Consider the following 15,381-nt stretch of genomic DNA (forward strand, 5'->3'; position numbering starts at 1 on the left):
AAGGGAGATTTTGTTCCACTCTAAGGTCTTATGTTGTTGTTCTAATTGGTATGGCTGACTTGATAATATCCCAAGGTTCAGGGTCATACAGTGCTAAGCACATTGCAGAAATGTGCAGTAATGACTAAGACAGTTTCTGTTATAGTTATTACAGCCTTTTGACAGTAGGTCTCTAACATTAGATTCTGAGGTTACCGTTATCTTTCCTTTTCTTGCTTCTGTTTATCTACTTAGATGGCATTCTTTATTGCTGTATAAGCTCATCTTAAAATGGGAACATTTTTTGTACGATTTTTATGTAATTACGAAGATCACAGGCTCAGTAATAGGATGATATTTAGTTAAAATAATTGGTGAACTTGAGCAAAACTTTCATGGATAATTTTTGAGAGCTACTTCTGTGATCTATCTGGCCCACACAGATCATTAAGGTATCATTGATCATTTATAGAAGAGCTGTCTGCAAGAGGTTGGGACATTGAAGTTTGTGCTCTAAAGAAATATTTATTCCCAATTACCGACTACTGTTTGTGAGGCTAAGGCAGCTCTATAGTGTCACTAGTCTAGAGTCCTGTGTAAGGCCAACTGATCTAAATTTTAGTAAGGGGTGACACTATAAGTTTTAAAATAGTTTTTCTCTCCAACTACTCATGTGTGATTCCATATGTAGGAATAATTCTTCAGAAGATAATCCAAGGTTTACTGCTGCCTGGGTCTAGCAACAGCAGCTGCTTATTGGCTAAAGCCAATGTGTAGGTAATACATATGTTCAAGGAAAGGAGCTCATTATATTCTTGTGTGTCTCTAGGAATCCGGAAAGACCGCAGAGGTGGGCGAATGATGAAACAAAAACGTCAAAGAGAGGAGCAGGATTCCAGGAACGGGGAGGCTTCTTCTACGGAGCTGCGAGCTCCCACCCTTTGGACAAGTCCAGTGGTGGTTAAACATAACAAGAAGAACAGTCCCGCCCTATCCCTGACGGCAGAACAGATGGTCAGTGCCTTGCTGGAAGCTGAGCCACCGATAGTTTATTCTGAATATGACCCAAATAGACCATTCAACGAAGCCTCTATGATGACCCTGTTGACCAACCTTGCAGACAGAGAATTAGTGCATATGATCAACTGGGCAAAGAGAGTTCCAGGTAAGGAAAAAAAAGCCCCAGTGGACTACAAAGGCATCTACATGGCAAAGCAACACAAAAAAGACATCCCGGTTTTCATGCTACACCTTCTAATTTCATGTAAATTGTTCACCTAAGTATAAATGCATACAAAGTCACAAATTTTATGTTATATTGATTGATAAAAAACTATAGCGCAGTGTAAGTGACTTTTGAAGAAAGATTTATTTAAGAAAATGTATTTCCCCACAATGTAGAATGTTGGACAGGTTTTGATTGCAAATAATTTTTTTTCAGACAAAACCCAGCGAAATTAAAGGTAAAACCAGATTACTAAAAGCCAAATCTAATCAATTTAATCTAATTAAATTATGTTAATTACTTAGATTCCTTTTGGAACAAGAGTTACTTTCATGTCTGTAATGTAAGCCATAAACTCAGCATTACTATTGAGCCCATAAGAACTTGTATTATTATTTAATTACCAGTTTATCTTTTTGACCATAAGTTACAGATCTTCCATGAGTTTTGGGTCTGAAAATCAGAGCCAAAATAGCAATTTTTGTATGAAATTTTCTTCCTACTGGAACTAGGTGTTTTTATCTTTATCATTTTGGTGCATCATGGTTGCCCCTCTTTTCTTGAAGGGAATCAGAATTGTGGCAAGAATGTAATATTTTTGTTTGAAGGTTATATTACTAATTCATTCATGTGGTTTAATTAATTTATACCAATGAAATGAGAGAGCAGTTTTGCAATTAAAATTCATCATCTTTTAAAATTTCAGTCTAGAAGACTACTTTTCATAAGCTAACATTTAAGTGTTTATTGGAAATTTATTGCACATGCCATATTTCTAGCTTTGTAAAAACATACACAATATGCATACATGATGCATACACGATAATTTAAAATTCACTGGGATTCTGATCTCTAATTTTTACTGTATCCATTTACTTTGTTAAAAATATGCAGCTGCTTTATGAAGGGATGTTAGACAACACTACCACAGCTTTCACTCACGTAGTGCATTACCTCAACAGCATTACACATGGGTTATCCCATTTTTCTGTTTTCCTTCATTTAAACTTGGCAAGACTCTTCCTGGTAAATCAATAACCCATAAAATCTGAGTCTTTTCCAGTCCTCATGGGTTCCCTTTTTACTACTTTTCACATGTCACTTTGTGGGCTCCAGCTATGATCAATGAGAACCTGTGTGTGTTTCATTTCTCATCGTATCTTATAAGAAATCACCTGAGAATTTTATTCTTGACAAAGCCACAGTGGTTAAGATGTGATCCACAGTCTGTTCAAGTCAAGGGCAGGTTTTCCTGTTAATTTAGGTATGCTTTGGATCATGCCTTTATGAAATGCTTCTGAAAAATGAACATATGTCCATTGTGTTAAAGGTATTCACTATCAGAACAGCTAAATTCAAATGACTTTTCTACCAATTTTAGAGATATAATTAGTCTAAGTCTCTTAAAATCAATTAATTTACATTCAATGTGAATTTACCGCACTCTAAATTCATTACGTTGTTCAACTGGAAACGTATGTCTTCTATGACATTTGATTTTGATAGTTATTGTAATTAAAGAAAATGTGTTTAGATACAAAGCAACACTGTTAGGGAACTTAGATACATTTTTTACTCAGAAATCTCTCTAAAACTGTTTGTCATAAGATGATTACATCTGGTGAAGATCAAAAAACCACTTGATTTACCAAATATACCCTTTATTACCTACACAAGCTTCTGAAATTGGAAAATCAAATGTATGAAGTTATAAACTATTTGTGTATATCCAATGTATTTTACATTTAAATAAATGTGCCTTTTGATTGCCAAAATAGCTCCCAAGGAGAAACTAAGCCAAATGGCTCTATGTATATGAATTAGTAAGTACTGTAGCAGGTGAGGTTTGATATAAAACCAGTGAACTTTTGTTAAAAAAAAAAGAATTCCTTCCCAGTTATAGCTTAATCTGTTAGGCACTGTACAAACAGTCATACCAAAGGAAATTCCTAAGGCAGAGGAGGTAGGATATGAATAGTTTGGGAATTCTGGAAGTGCTGGACATCTAGTTGGTTCTTGGTGTTGTGTCTTGGGGGACAGTATGCATGACGAAAAGCAGAAATTAAAGTATTTTAGAAAGTTGATTTAAAAGAATTCAGGCCCAATTGTTTACCTGCCTCTAAAATTGTGTCCTCTTAGAGCAGGAATTTTGGAGCTTAGTGCTTAAATATTTATTTATTTTTTTTTAATCTCTCATGTGGTCCCTAGAAAAGGTTGAGTGTTCTTAGTTGCCGATATTAAATCTTAGAAGTACTGGTCACCTTTCAAAGACCTTTGCTTGGACTGTTTGCCTGTTTCCTTCTTCTGGAATGTACTGGCAATGTATATTGACAGAAATGTGTCTGGCAATGTAAGTTGTATTTTCACCTCCACAGTATGTTGCCTTTGAATACTCCATGATTACTAGGAATTATGCGATAATGCCTAATTAGAGAGGATATTTGTATACTTTACTCATAAACAGAGGAATTAAATAACTTCTGTTAGGTGAAGTGTTTTGTGCAACAGCATTGTGGGATTCCACTCAGTTATTTTCTCAGCTAATCTACTAAGGTTTCAAGCTTCAGAATTGAGGGTAAAAACATCTTTTTCTAAAAGTGAATGTGCTTTTTACCAGCAGAAAAAAGCAGTTGCAGGAAACAGCCTCTCCTATGCACATCTCTCAAACCTTGGAAGCATTGCACGAGTTCATTTAGCTGAATGCAGGCACTTAGCTGACAGAAAGCAAAAAGCAGAGCCAATGTGAGTATCTGGGTTAAAAGCATATTTCTTGAAGAAGAAATTGATATTAATAGAGCAGAAATGTAATAAAGATACAGCTTACAAATAAGCATAAGGACTTTCAGGGACATGTCTGGAGTTTATTTTTCTGTGTAGGCTTTAAAGAAGAGGGAGTGTGTCAAAGCAACTAGTAAAGATGTTGTTTTGGTCAGCCAGTCTTTCTGATGTACATCAGTGAGTGTGAATAAACAGGTCACTAGAAGAGGTACTGGACAGAAGTGAATATATTCTACAAAAAGAAGTAATAAAATTAATTAATGATGAACTATGTAGTGTAATGTAGGCAGAGATCTGTTATAAAGAAAAGCTGAGAACAATCTCCAAAATGAGGTATCTTTGCAGACATACCCTGGGGGGAAGGTGAGAAATGATCTATATCTTCATTGCAACTTGTTCAGCAATAGTTCAATCTTGCTTAATTTGACTCTGCAATCTAGATAGTGTTATAAACTGCTGGGGGAAACAGAACTTGTGGCAGCTTCTTGTGCATAACCTTAAAAAATTATCTTCAATATTTAAGTATATCATGATTGTTAACTGAGGTCATAACAAAGTTCTCCCATGACAGTGCAATTCATAACATGCCACGTGTTTAAAAGCATGTTTTGATTTGCCTTTGAAACCTTGGCCACTGATAAAAGTGGGTTTGCCAGATTACATTAACAAAAGTCTTGAACAGTGTTCTATGACATATACAAAAAATTCAGGGTGCCCCATAGGACTTGCTCTTTACGTTCCCCCCTAATGGGGGTTTTGGCTTAAGTCCTCCCAGATGGCCCTGTAAGGTAGCAGTGGTGCCTTCTGATTACCCCAGTCAGCTGGAAGAGCAAGCAGCTGCGCAAGGTGGGTGCAAACAGATTGTGATGGGCTTAACTTTACACATGTAAATCGAGCCTTTTACCATTTAACTGGGACATGTCACTAAAAATCACAAGGTAGGCAAGGTATCAGTATGGATGAATAAATGTTCTGCTCACTTCTGAATCACATATTCCTGAAAGATATGGCTTTCTATTTTCTTCTTGGTTTGCATAACATCTTGGGGATATAGTACCACCTTCAGTCGTATAGAATGAAGTTTTTTAGTTTAGTGAATTTCCACCATGGTCTTTTTGCAATGAGCAAAACCATTACTTTGCTTTTCTACAGAAATGCTGATAAGTCAAAAGAATTAGCTTATTGTGTTTCATTATTCCCTTACTGTGTATATAATTTAATATCTATATTTGGAGTATTGTATTCTCTAAAGGAGCCTGGTATTTTCAATGTGATCTTCAGTAATTTTTTTGTGCAGAAGCTCTTAAGATGGTAAGAGACATTCTGAGATTACACAGTGAGTTCATGGTAAAGAGTGTAGCTTTAAGAAGATTTTGCTGCAAGGGTGAAGTCGTTGGCACTGCTGCTACAGCTTTGTATAACTATTTACTAGAAGTACAGTAGCTGTACAACTTAATGGCCCTAAAATGGTACGCTGGGCATACAGGCTTTGAAGTTTTGAGATGATTCACGGTGCTGTACTTATTTTATGGGTTCGTGAACCGAGGAGATAAACATTTTGGCACTGATTTTTTTTTTATTTCAAAGCCACAGAAGTTGCTATTTTCTTAAGATATTGTTTTCCTATTTGACCTTCTAAACTGCTCTGTTTGTTAAATTAGGAACAGTGTGTAAAGAGGCCAACAATAGCCACAATTTTACACTGCACTTCAGTGACACCAAACCTTGAAAAAAAAAAAAAAAATCAGCTTGCAGTAGAAGAAAAGAAGTCTTATGCAAGTGTAGTGTATGTTAATAACTGTTTAGGTGCAGGGCAGTTTACAAAGCTACAAAGTCCAGAGATCCTCCTGGCAATAATTTACACTTAGTTTAAAAAAGAATCACTTTCAATCCCTGTAATAATTTTTAACAAACCTCCCCAAATATCTGCTTTTTTTCTTTGACTAATGGGCTTGCTGTGGAGATTTGTAAAATGTTATTTAAAAAAACAGCTCTCTGCTTATCTGTTTAATCTGTTGAAATGATACTCTAACTGCTGCCCTGACTTCACAGGGGAAAAACAGAGGAAGCAAATAGATCTGTAAGCAAAAGAGAAATAATAACATGCATCTGGATTTTACTTTATGCCTGCTTTTTGCTAATTTAATTTCTGTGAAGTTTCAATTCATTACAATGAATGTAAGAGACAAGAATCCATCCTTATAGTGGAATAAGGTAATCACTTACCATTTGTCTTTGAACATCAGACTGAGAGGTATCTCATGCAATAGCATGATTATGCAGGGTAGCAGGGATAAAATTGTTGAATATGAAACAAAGCTTTCCATGTCTTTGTTTTCTAAGTCTTGGAAGCATCTTTAGTCTTTCAGGTTTATATTGTGTAAAACCAAATAAACCCCCCTGTCCATCCTCCCTCCCCAGCTTCTGGGTGCTGTGAGACAAACCTGCTCTTGCAAATAACTTCTGTTTTTATTTATAGATAATCTTTTAGTCTTTTGAAACTCAATGACATGTATTTCCTTCTGTAGAGAAATTTAAATGAGAGAAAAGGGCGAGAACATGTGACACAATACTTTGTCGGTGGGAAACTGAAGAGAAGATGCTGATTCTAAAGGTTAGAGAGACATCTGACAGAGTTATGTACACTGGGAACTTGTGTCACAGTGAAAAGCCGAAAGTTGAGAAGGAACAGTTTAGCAGAAGTGCTTGGAAAGGAACATTAACTTTGTCTGCAGGTATCTATGGGGACAAAAATACAGGCAGTGCTTTCACTAGCTGAAGACTGGAAGAAAATGATAGTAGAAGGAAAAAGTATCAGGGTCTGAATAACTGTGATATTGGAAATTTAAGGGCTATCCTAATGCAATGGTTTTCCAACTCTAGGGGAGCCCCTAGAGTTAGGAATGTAGAAGGGGAGATAAATGCATCAGGACCAACATCAAGGAGAGTCCAATGGGGAAAAAAATTAGAGAGCACATTCAAGGGAACCAGAGGAAGAGGATACTGGGAACTGGTCACATGAGCCAACAATAACTTCTGCAGCTCGGTCCTGGGCCTCTTACTCATGCCTAGGGCTCCTACTGGAGGACAGTAATTTGTTCAGGGACTCTTCAAAACAGAAGGATCTGGTTGTTGCCTGATCCCCCCTGCCACTTACTAGCCCTGTCATTTCCTCTTCCAAGCCATAGTCTTTGAGCTTTGTGCCCCATTCTTTCACCAGGAGTTTCCTGGCAGTGGGGATTACAAGAATCTATTCAAACAGGGTCAGTACATTTGCATAAATTTTAAATCAAGGGAAACAGAGTCAGGAAAGGAAAAGTAGTTAGACAACCACTTTGAATATTTCTTTAGAGAACCTTTGAATGAGCTTGGAAGTATATCCGTGAGGGTTTTCTAATACATGTCTTGCAACATTTAATTTTTTTTACAAATTTCTAAAGCTAATTTCATAGCTTTCCAGATTTTATTTCTTTGTCCAGAAGAAGAAAGAGATTCTGACGAATGTCAGGTGTTGGTACCATTATGTGAGTGATTCTGCCTGTATCCCTTTCAGCACCATTCTGTGGCCACAACTAAAAGCTCTACTGCATATGTAAGGTGGTATTTAATTCAAAAGCATGATAAATGTCAGTAATTCTTTCTAATATTATAAAAATCCAGTGTTAGAGTAATTCATAGAGAGTGCTATATTGTCCTCTTTTTCACAGAGGTAGTTACTTTGCGTAGAAAGGCGACTGCTAAAAGCTATTGAATCAAGCATGTTATCCAAACTTTTAGCCTCCTTGAATTTAGGAAAGCTGCGATGAGACAGATGTTTATAAGCAAATACAGAATGAAAGTGACTGTCTTTTCCTCACGTTTCATAATTGTAGTTGTTCTCTGTGCACAGGACCAAAAAATGGCTGTGGCTTTTCTTTTAAGAAAATGTGTTTCTCCTAAGATGGTGGTGAATGTGTGTAACATGCTGGGAAAATTCACTTTTTTTTTCTCAGATAAAGTGTGTTTTGTATATTTAGAAAAAAGGAAATACAGCTGAATACGCTCTTCATGACATTTGTCTAATAAATCAATAACAGTTGGAACCACAGTATTTAATTTTAAATGCTATAATATTTATTTTCCCAGAGACGTCTTAGTTCTCTTCTTTGTTAATGGAAGTGAACAGTTTGAAAAACAATTAATACAGGCATCCAAAGCCATCCATTTATTAGGTCAGCACAATAATTATGTTCTACTCTAGGCAATTTTTAAAAAAAAACCACCCTTCTCTAGAGTGGTAAACCTCAAATACATCTCTCCATCTAAATATCCCTACCTGGAGCATATGCTGAAATTTAAATTTAAATCTGAAGACAAACTTACCCTGTAAATCTCTGTTTCTCCAAGTGTGCGCATATCCAGATACGTTTGTTAAGATTATGTAACTAGTTCACATATGTAAAGTTCCTTATGTACATAGTGGTTTTAAAATCAAGACCCAAAGTGCTATTACAAGGCCAACTCTCTTCAGAACTTGCCAGAGTAAGAAATACTTGAATTACAAAGATTTGAATGTTGGGGCTTCCCAACAAGCTGTCTCAACAAATATCTTCAATAAATAAATTGACTTACTGTAAGTAATCTTAACACCCAACATGTAAGAAGGAGCTAACATTCTTTTAATAAGAGCCGCTTATGTATTGGAGTTCATTGGGCATTCAAGAGTATACAAGTTCATTTGATAATAAATGTTTGAAGATGAAATTCTACTGGTCTTGGCAAAGAGGCAAAAATGAGCATCCACAGTAATAATTTTTATATTTTTAGCCAAAACTTAGGGAAATTAAATACTTAAACTGTAATATTTTATTTCTAAAAGAAATGATCCTTTTATAAAAACATTTCCTGCTATTTTTCTTTAGCTGATAAGTAATTTACACTCTTGGATGAACATATCTGTCTTAGAGTCTTCAGCTATGCTGAACCCTGGAGCTTTCCAAGAAACGCTTGTTAATTTCCAGTCTAAGTAAACAGTAAGTAATGATCCCTCCTGATTTATTTATTTCTTAAAATAATTTAAAAAAAGAATATGTGATTGTTGGAAAGCACTGATGCGATATGTATGTGCATGCGCACATATCCATTGTTCCCTGTTCACATAATTCACATAAATTGGCTCTTTTTACTTGATGTTTTATAACTTCAGCCTAATTCTTCTATTTTCTCTCCAGTACTACATCTCTGAGTACAATCAGCTGTAATTCCCATTTAGAGGTTATTTTAATATCATCTGTATTAGTTTTCTGTTCAAATGAGTCATTCACTAAAATCTCACATTAGATATATAGGAGTTTTTAAGATACACAGAAATAATTAGGAAAGATTTATTGCAGACATCTCCTGGATAGGTTCTTACCCTGTCTGTATCACTGCAATGGTGCATTATATGACACATCTGTTATGCAGCTCATTTATTTTCTTTGAATTATCTCTCCAGGAAATGAACTTTGTGTGTAAAGATTTTGTTGTTTTGTCTGTGTGTTAGTTATGGACTGCTGTGAATTTAAGCTAGTGGAAGCAAGTTAAAGCATATCCAATAGTGGGATGGGGAATGAGAAATCTGTGATTGCCTTCTTCCTCCAGGAGTTTGTTCTCAGCTAAGTGTGGTCATTAAAAAAAAAAATAAATCTCTCTTCCTTATGGAAAGTTCTTTTCCTTCTAAGAAATGTAACTGTCCATCACAGTCCTCATCAGGGAGATGAAGATGAATTATTTATCGCTGCAGCTAGAGTCTGGGTCTAGACCTATAGCTTTTTAAACCTCTTGAAAAGAGTTGTCCTGGAAACAGGAGGGAGGAATCAAGATCTTGACTTTGGCTCCAGGTCATACTGCTGTTCCCCACCCAAGAGGGGCACTGCTCAGGATGTCAGGAGGTACCCAGCGAGTCTCACAGGTACCTGGTATTCCTTGTGAGCAGGCTGACCTCAGAAAAAGAAAATACATGTTGGCAGAAATTTCAGTGATTTTTGTCTTTGCTGCTTGAGATTTTTGGTTTGGAGTTTTTTCAGTTAATCCTGTAGGAAGTTATGACACCCAGAAGCAAGATTAATATATAGACAAGGAGTAAAGTACTGTTCAAAACCTCGCTTAGACTCTAAACTAAATGTGTTGTGTTCCCTGTTAAATTACATTCTGGAGTGTTTGAGGTGATTTAGAAAATTAAAATTCAAGAAATCTCATTTATTTGATTTACAAAGATAGGGAATGTGGCACACTTGGTTAATTAGAAATTTTCCAGCAAATATCAAATCTTATCAATAGCCTAATAATGAAACATCTTCTGTAACAGCTGCTGTCCCTCAGAAAACATGGCTGCAAATAGAGAAGTGGTTATACGGGCTGCTGGCAAGTGAGCCAAGTGTTTACTAAAACATTGAACAATCTCTAACTGGGTATGATTGTTGTATTAGAAAAAACAGACCAGACTAAAGCAAAATTCATACTATAGCCATACTAATGTAAATGAATATTGTAGTCTTGCATGTCAGACCTATTTCAGAAATGCCCTTTGATTGCTACAGGGGTAGTATTTCTTATAGGTTTCAAATACATTTGTAGGACCTACTTTGTGAAACTGCAGTTTCATAAGTATTTCTTGTTGCAAGTTGCAAAGCCAGGTAGAGCGGTTCCTACTCTTCTCCATCCCCCTGGGTTGGGGCAGCTGTGCAAGTAGTGGGATCAGTCTGGGTTAAAAATAAAACTTTTTTGTGTGTGTTTTGGGTTGCCTGTAACTTTTGTGAGTTCCCCCGTTCAGTTCGCTGCAAAATAGTTAAGCCAGTTGAAATGTGAGGGTAAGAGTATACCAGGAATGAACAAGCAAGTGTTAATATGAGGGTGCTAGAAAAAAATATTCATGTATCTGCTCTGTCAATAGTAACATACAGGTCTAACTCAAGCCTTTTTCTAATTTAATTTACCTTTATTTCTACTTCAACAGAGAGGTGTTTTCCAATCTCTGCTGTACAAAGGGCAAGAATCTTCTCGTTATTGGCACCATTTACAGTTTTTATCCTCTTTGCTGAAGTATATACTGTACAGGTTCCGCTTTGCATTATTTCTGACTAATCTGTAATACCTTCTGTAATGTGATGCCAGAGCTGTGAGGTGTTGGAGAGTCAAAGGGGAAAGGAAGAATGGTGATTTCCCCCTCTCTCCCTGCTTGGAAAGGTTCGGGAAGACCCCACACATTTATATCAAGATGCATCCTACTTCATAGAGGGTCATAGTTCCTAAGTTTGCTTCCATTGCTGGGGTACAAGAGACTTGACTTCCCAGGAGGCAAAAACTGGCTGCTCATTTACCTGTGCTGTTTGGCAGATAGAGGAATCGTGATGTGTTCTTTTTGCTGAGTTCACTTGTGGTTGGTTGCCTATTCTAGTGTGTATTTTTTAGAAGCTGTTCCGATGTCTTTGTCTTCCATAAAGCCAGCAAATACTTCTGCAAGTTCTTTGGGCTGTTTGCACTCAACAGATAGTAAATAGTTCCCTGAAGCAACAGAAGCATTGTGGTAGATTTGTTGGAATCAGCAGCTGATTTTTATTCTTCTTCTTCTGGGTGGGATTTTGCAAGGTCTGTGGAAAAGGAAAGCTCTAGCATATTTTATTCAGTGATGGTGGAATAAACCACATTGGTTAATGTTTTGCATGTTTTCAAAGTATAGGCGGGTGCTCAGCTGACAGAGAAGAGCTGCCTGTGAAAACGTGGCATATTTGTCAATGCTGCTTGAGACTTCGTATTCCTTTTTCCATGTGGTATAAACACAGCTATGGAGAATCATTGACTCTGGTATGAATACCAAATGCACTTTTTTTTTTTTCTTTTTTCCTTTTTCCCAAACATACATGTAGGATTATATTCTTTTATACTCTGTCTTTTGGGAAGAATGTTGCCTTACCACTGGGAAGCACTAATTTTTCTCCTGGCTGTGCCAGTGCCTCCCTGTGTTAGTTTTGTATAACTGTCATGTAAAGTGCCATAGTGTATCCATCCCTAAATTGCTACCTCAGGACTTTATCTGTTGCATGGGAAAGCTGAGATGCATGCTAAATATCCCTATTGTGAAACAACTGCTCCCCCTCCCCCGGAATTTGAAGATTCTCAGCCTACAGGTATAAATATGAATTAAATCTGCTATTTTTTTTATAATGCTCACTATGCTCCTGCTTTATGCCTCACCAGTATGCCTCTCTTCCCAACATTGTGGCTTATATCTTGCAGGAGTTTTACATGCTACTTTATCACTATCTTGAGAAGTGATCTTTGATACTGCTAAGTATCTCTAAGGAAAAATTAATTAGATCGAAGTCTGAAATAATGTGGTATATTAAAATATGTAATTTCTTTGAAATCAGTTATGTTTCTCAGCTCGCTCTTTTTTCTGTTTTTGTACCTTTTTTCCACTCTATACATTTTTTTGAAGGGGCCACTTCTAATTGGCTGTTCAGGAAAGATCCTGACATTTGAGTGAGACACCGCCAGGCAATGCAAATACATTTCCCTTACTGTCTTATTTCAAGAGGCAGTTCAGTCAGCATGCTCTTTTCTTTAAACTCTTTTTAAATGCTTTTTTTGCGTTCTTTATCAGTAGTAGGTCTTCTGAGACATCTTGGTAAAACTCCATCATTGGAGTCTGATGAACTCGGATCTGTTCTTCTTCAGCTGACAGTGAATAATTGCTACCAGCTTTCCTAGGAGATATTTTATTTACAAGTGGTGCTGTGGGATAACGTTTAAGTGCTTATTTCAAGTAGGTGGGAGACAGAGGTATTAGTGTGTCAGAAACCGCTCTGAAATACTTCAATAATGGGATGTCAGAAGTAGTTTGGAATACTGCTGAGGGGCTGGTTTTCCCCTTCTTAACAAGCTGCCAGCCTGACCCTATGTCCCTTGGTTTCTGAGTCTCTGAGCAGATTGAAAATAACCAATGTTCATAAGGGTAGGACTGTATTTAAGTGTGTTTGTAGATGCTTATAAATATACATGAGCTGTCGAAGTATATAACAGGAACCCAGGAACCTTCTGGATGCCATTAAATGTGGGCAACATCATTTGGGTAGTGATCAGATGGTATTTGCTGCCTTGGGGCTCCTACACCAAACACAGTTCTTTTGCCTCTGAGGATAGGAGGTTTTCCCCTGAAAAAGTCTTCTCTATATGCTTCCTTGAGGATCAGTATGATGATGCCATTCATAAACTGATTTCCTAGTCCGTGTCTGAAGCGTGTGAAGTGGCTCTATTTCCTGATCCAAGCTAAAGGTTTTTCTTTCATCCCTGAGGAATCTGTCAAAATCACGTTTCATATGCAGGTGCAAGAAAAAAGAAAATCAAAATAAATAAAATTTTCTCTGTAAATGAGAAGGGTGAAAACTACTGCCTTTTTGATGGTTAGGAAAAAAATAATCAAACTATAATTCCAGGAGAAACCTCCTGAGTTTTAAATTACACATTTTTCTCCTAATCTTTAATTTCTGCTATTGTACTTATTAGAAGACACTACTGTGATTTTTCTTAATATAATGGAACTCCATGCAACTTTCCAGTCCTGACAAAGGACAGCAAATAGGATTTATAGGTCCAGTTAGTTTGGATGAGCTTGTACACTGTTCCAAAGCTTTTCCAGATGTCTCCATCAGTTGTGTGAATAATTAATTACTTGTTTCCTGGAAGATAAAAACAGTAAAAGAGAAACATTTTCACTTAATACAAAATGACATTTTTTTGACCTTTTTGCTAGATAATAACTATTTCAGGTGTAATGAAATATTTTATTCAATATACACTTTATTAAGATTTTGAATATTTACTCACCTGTTTAAAATGAAAAGAAGACAATTTTAGAAAAAAGATCTTAGATTTCATAAAAGATTAGGTACCTTCCACAATGCTGAGTAAGAATAGGTGCCTGGTGGATGCTGAATACTAAGATGAGGTCTCTGAGAGAGACACTGTTCTCTGGTAGAAACCAGTCTGGTTTTATTAGTTTACTTTTATTTTGTGAAATCTGACATGTTCTCCAGAGTGTTTTAAACTCATCAACCTGTTGCTTTGCAATGTAAAATGCTCTGTCAGAGTGCTTCCAACCAGCTCTAGCTTCAGCACGTGTCCCAGCAGCCAGTATAGGAGCTTGAGCACAAGGAGATGGTTCAATGGATGGTAAGGAGCAACAGCTGTGTTTTATGTACACACCTAGGCCTGGTTCGTGCAACTTGCAACAGTTTCCTGAGGTTGCCTGAGGCTTTGCAGATGCTGAAATGTACCTTGCATTTGTTATCCATTGAAGGAGAGTGTGCAAGAAAAGGGGCTTAAGTGAATGATGTGTTTTCTGGAAACATGCTGCTTGCTAGCTCACTAGATTTCCCTGGACAAGAAAATGAATATAAATGGCCAGATGCATTCCAGTGTCTTGCTCTCCCTGTAATGTATTCCTTTGCTCTGTCATATGATGACACTCCCACACAGCTGCTAAAATGCTCTTGTTGTTATAGTGGTTAAAGGAAATTGCTGCAATTAATTTTGCTGTCTTTCTTCTCTTTGATGTGTCATTACAATTTCTTGGATAATTTTTCAGGGATTGGGTTCTGTTCAAAACCAGGCATGTAGGGGTGAAAAGAATAGGAGGGAAAATAAACATTTGAGCCCTATTTATATATGTTTGTGTTTCTGTTTTGGTGTAGGTATCAGCCAAGGTAATGAACATGAAACTACATATACATACATAGCTTCTGCTACTCACATACAAGTGCAATAGACAAAAAATAAGACTTCTTCAGAAGTGGACAATCTGAAGAAATAAAATGGATGCAGGTGCCTTAGTCAAGCTAGTTTTATTTCCTAATGACTATAAAGAATGACCAGACCATGAACTCTGAGGTTATGCTTCATTTCTTGGGTACAGCACATTATGTTCTGAGCAATTTCTATTTGTAGTCTTGAAGCAGTTTTAATCTTCAAGTTCACTACAGACTTGACAGTTTTTCCCTCTTTTCCTTGGGCTTCAAAATAATTCTCTTTTCTGCTAGTTCCAGATGCTGCTGCAATAAATGTTAATTGACTCAGTGGTGAGTACAGTAGATCCTGGGGTGGAATAGACTGGAGCAGAAAGCTTAGTGCTTTGTTCACTGGGTGAGAAGAAGGTGAGAGTGTGGGCCTCCCAATTTCATCACGTGAAAGTCACCATAGTCAAAAAAAGTGTTAAATTCGAAAGTGACATTTCTCAAGCTTCCAGGCATAGGTGGAGATATAAATTGAAATGGTGAAACTTTAATTCTTGAAGACTTAAACAAAATTATTGGAAATAATGAAAAGTATAAAAACAGGATTTGGGTTTATGAATGAAGAAGGTGAGAGTGTGGGCCTCCCAA

The 15,381-nt window shown here is 36.7% G+C and overlaps 1 protein-coding gene across 1 annotated transcript in view; it reads left to right on the forward strand.

The window, feature by feature from the left end:
• Positions 1-15,381, forward strand: part of ESR1 (estrogen receptor 1) — a 129,093-nt gene that overhangs the window by 76,706 nt on the left and 37,006 nt on the right. Inside the window, exon 4 of the mRNA XM_014951246.1 lies at positions 809-1,144. Coding sequence (XP_014806732.1) covers positions 809-1,144 — 336 coding nt within the window. The remainder of the gene's footprint in view (positions 1-808; positions 1,145-15,381) is intronic.

The sequence above is a fragment of the Calidris pugnax genome, unplaced genomic scaffold (genome assembly GCF_001431845.1).
Source record: "Calidris pugnax isolate Ruff unplaced genomic scaffold, ASM143184v1 scaffold24, whole genome shotgun sequence".
Lineage (NCBI taxonomy): Eukaryota > Metazoa > Chordata > Aves > Charadriiformes > Scolopacidae > Calidris > Calidris pugnax.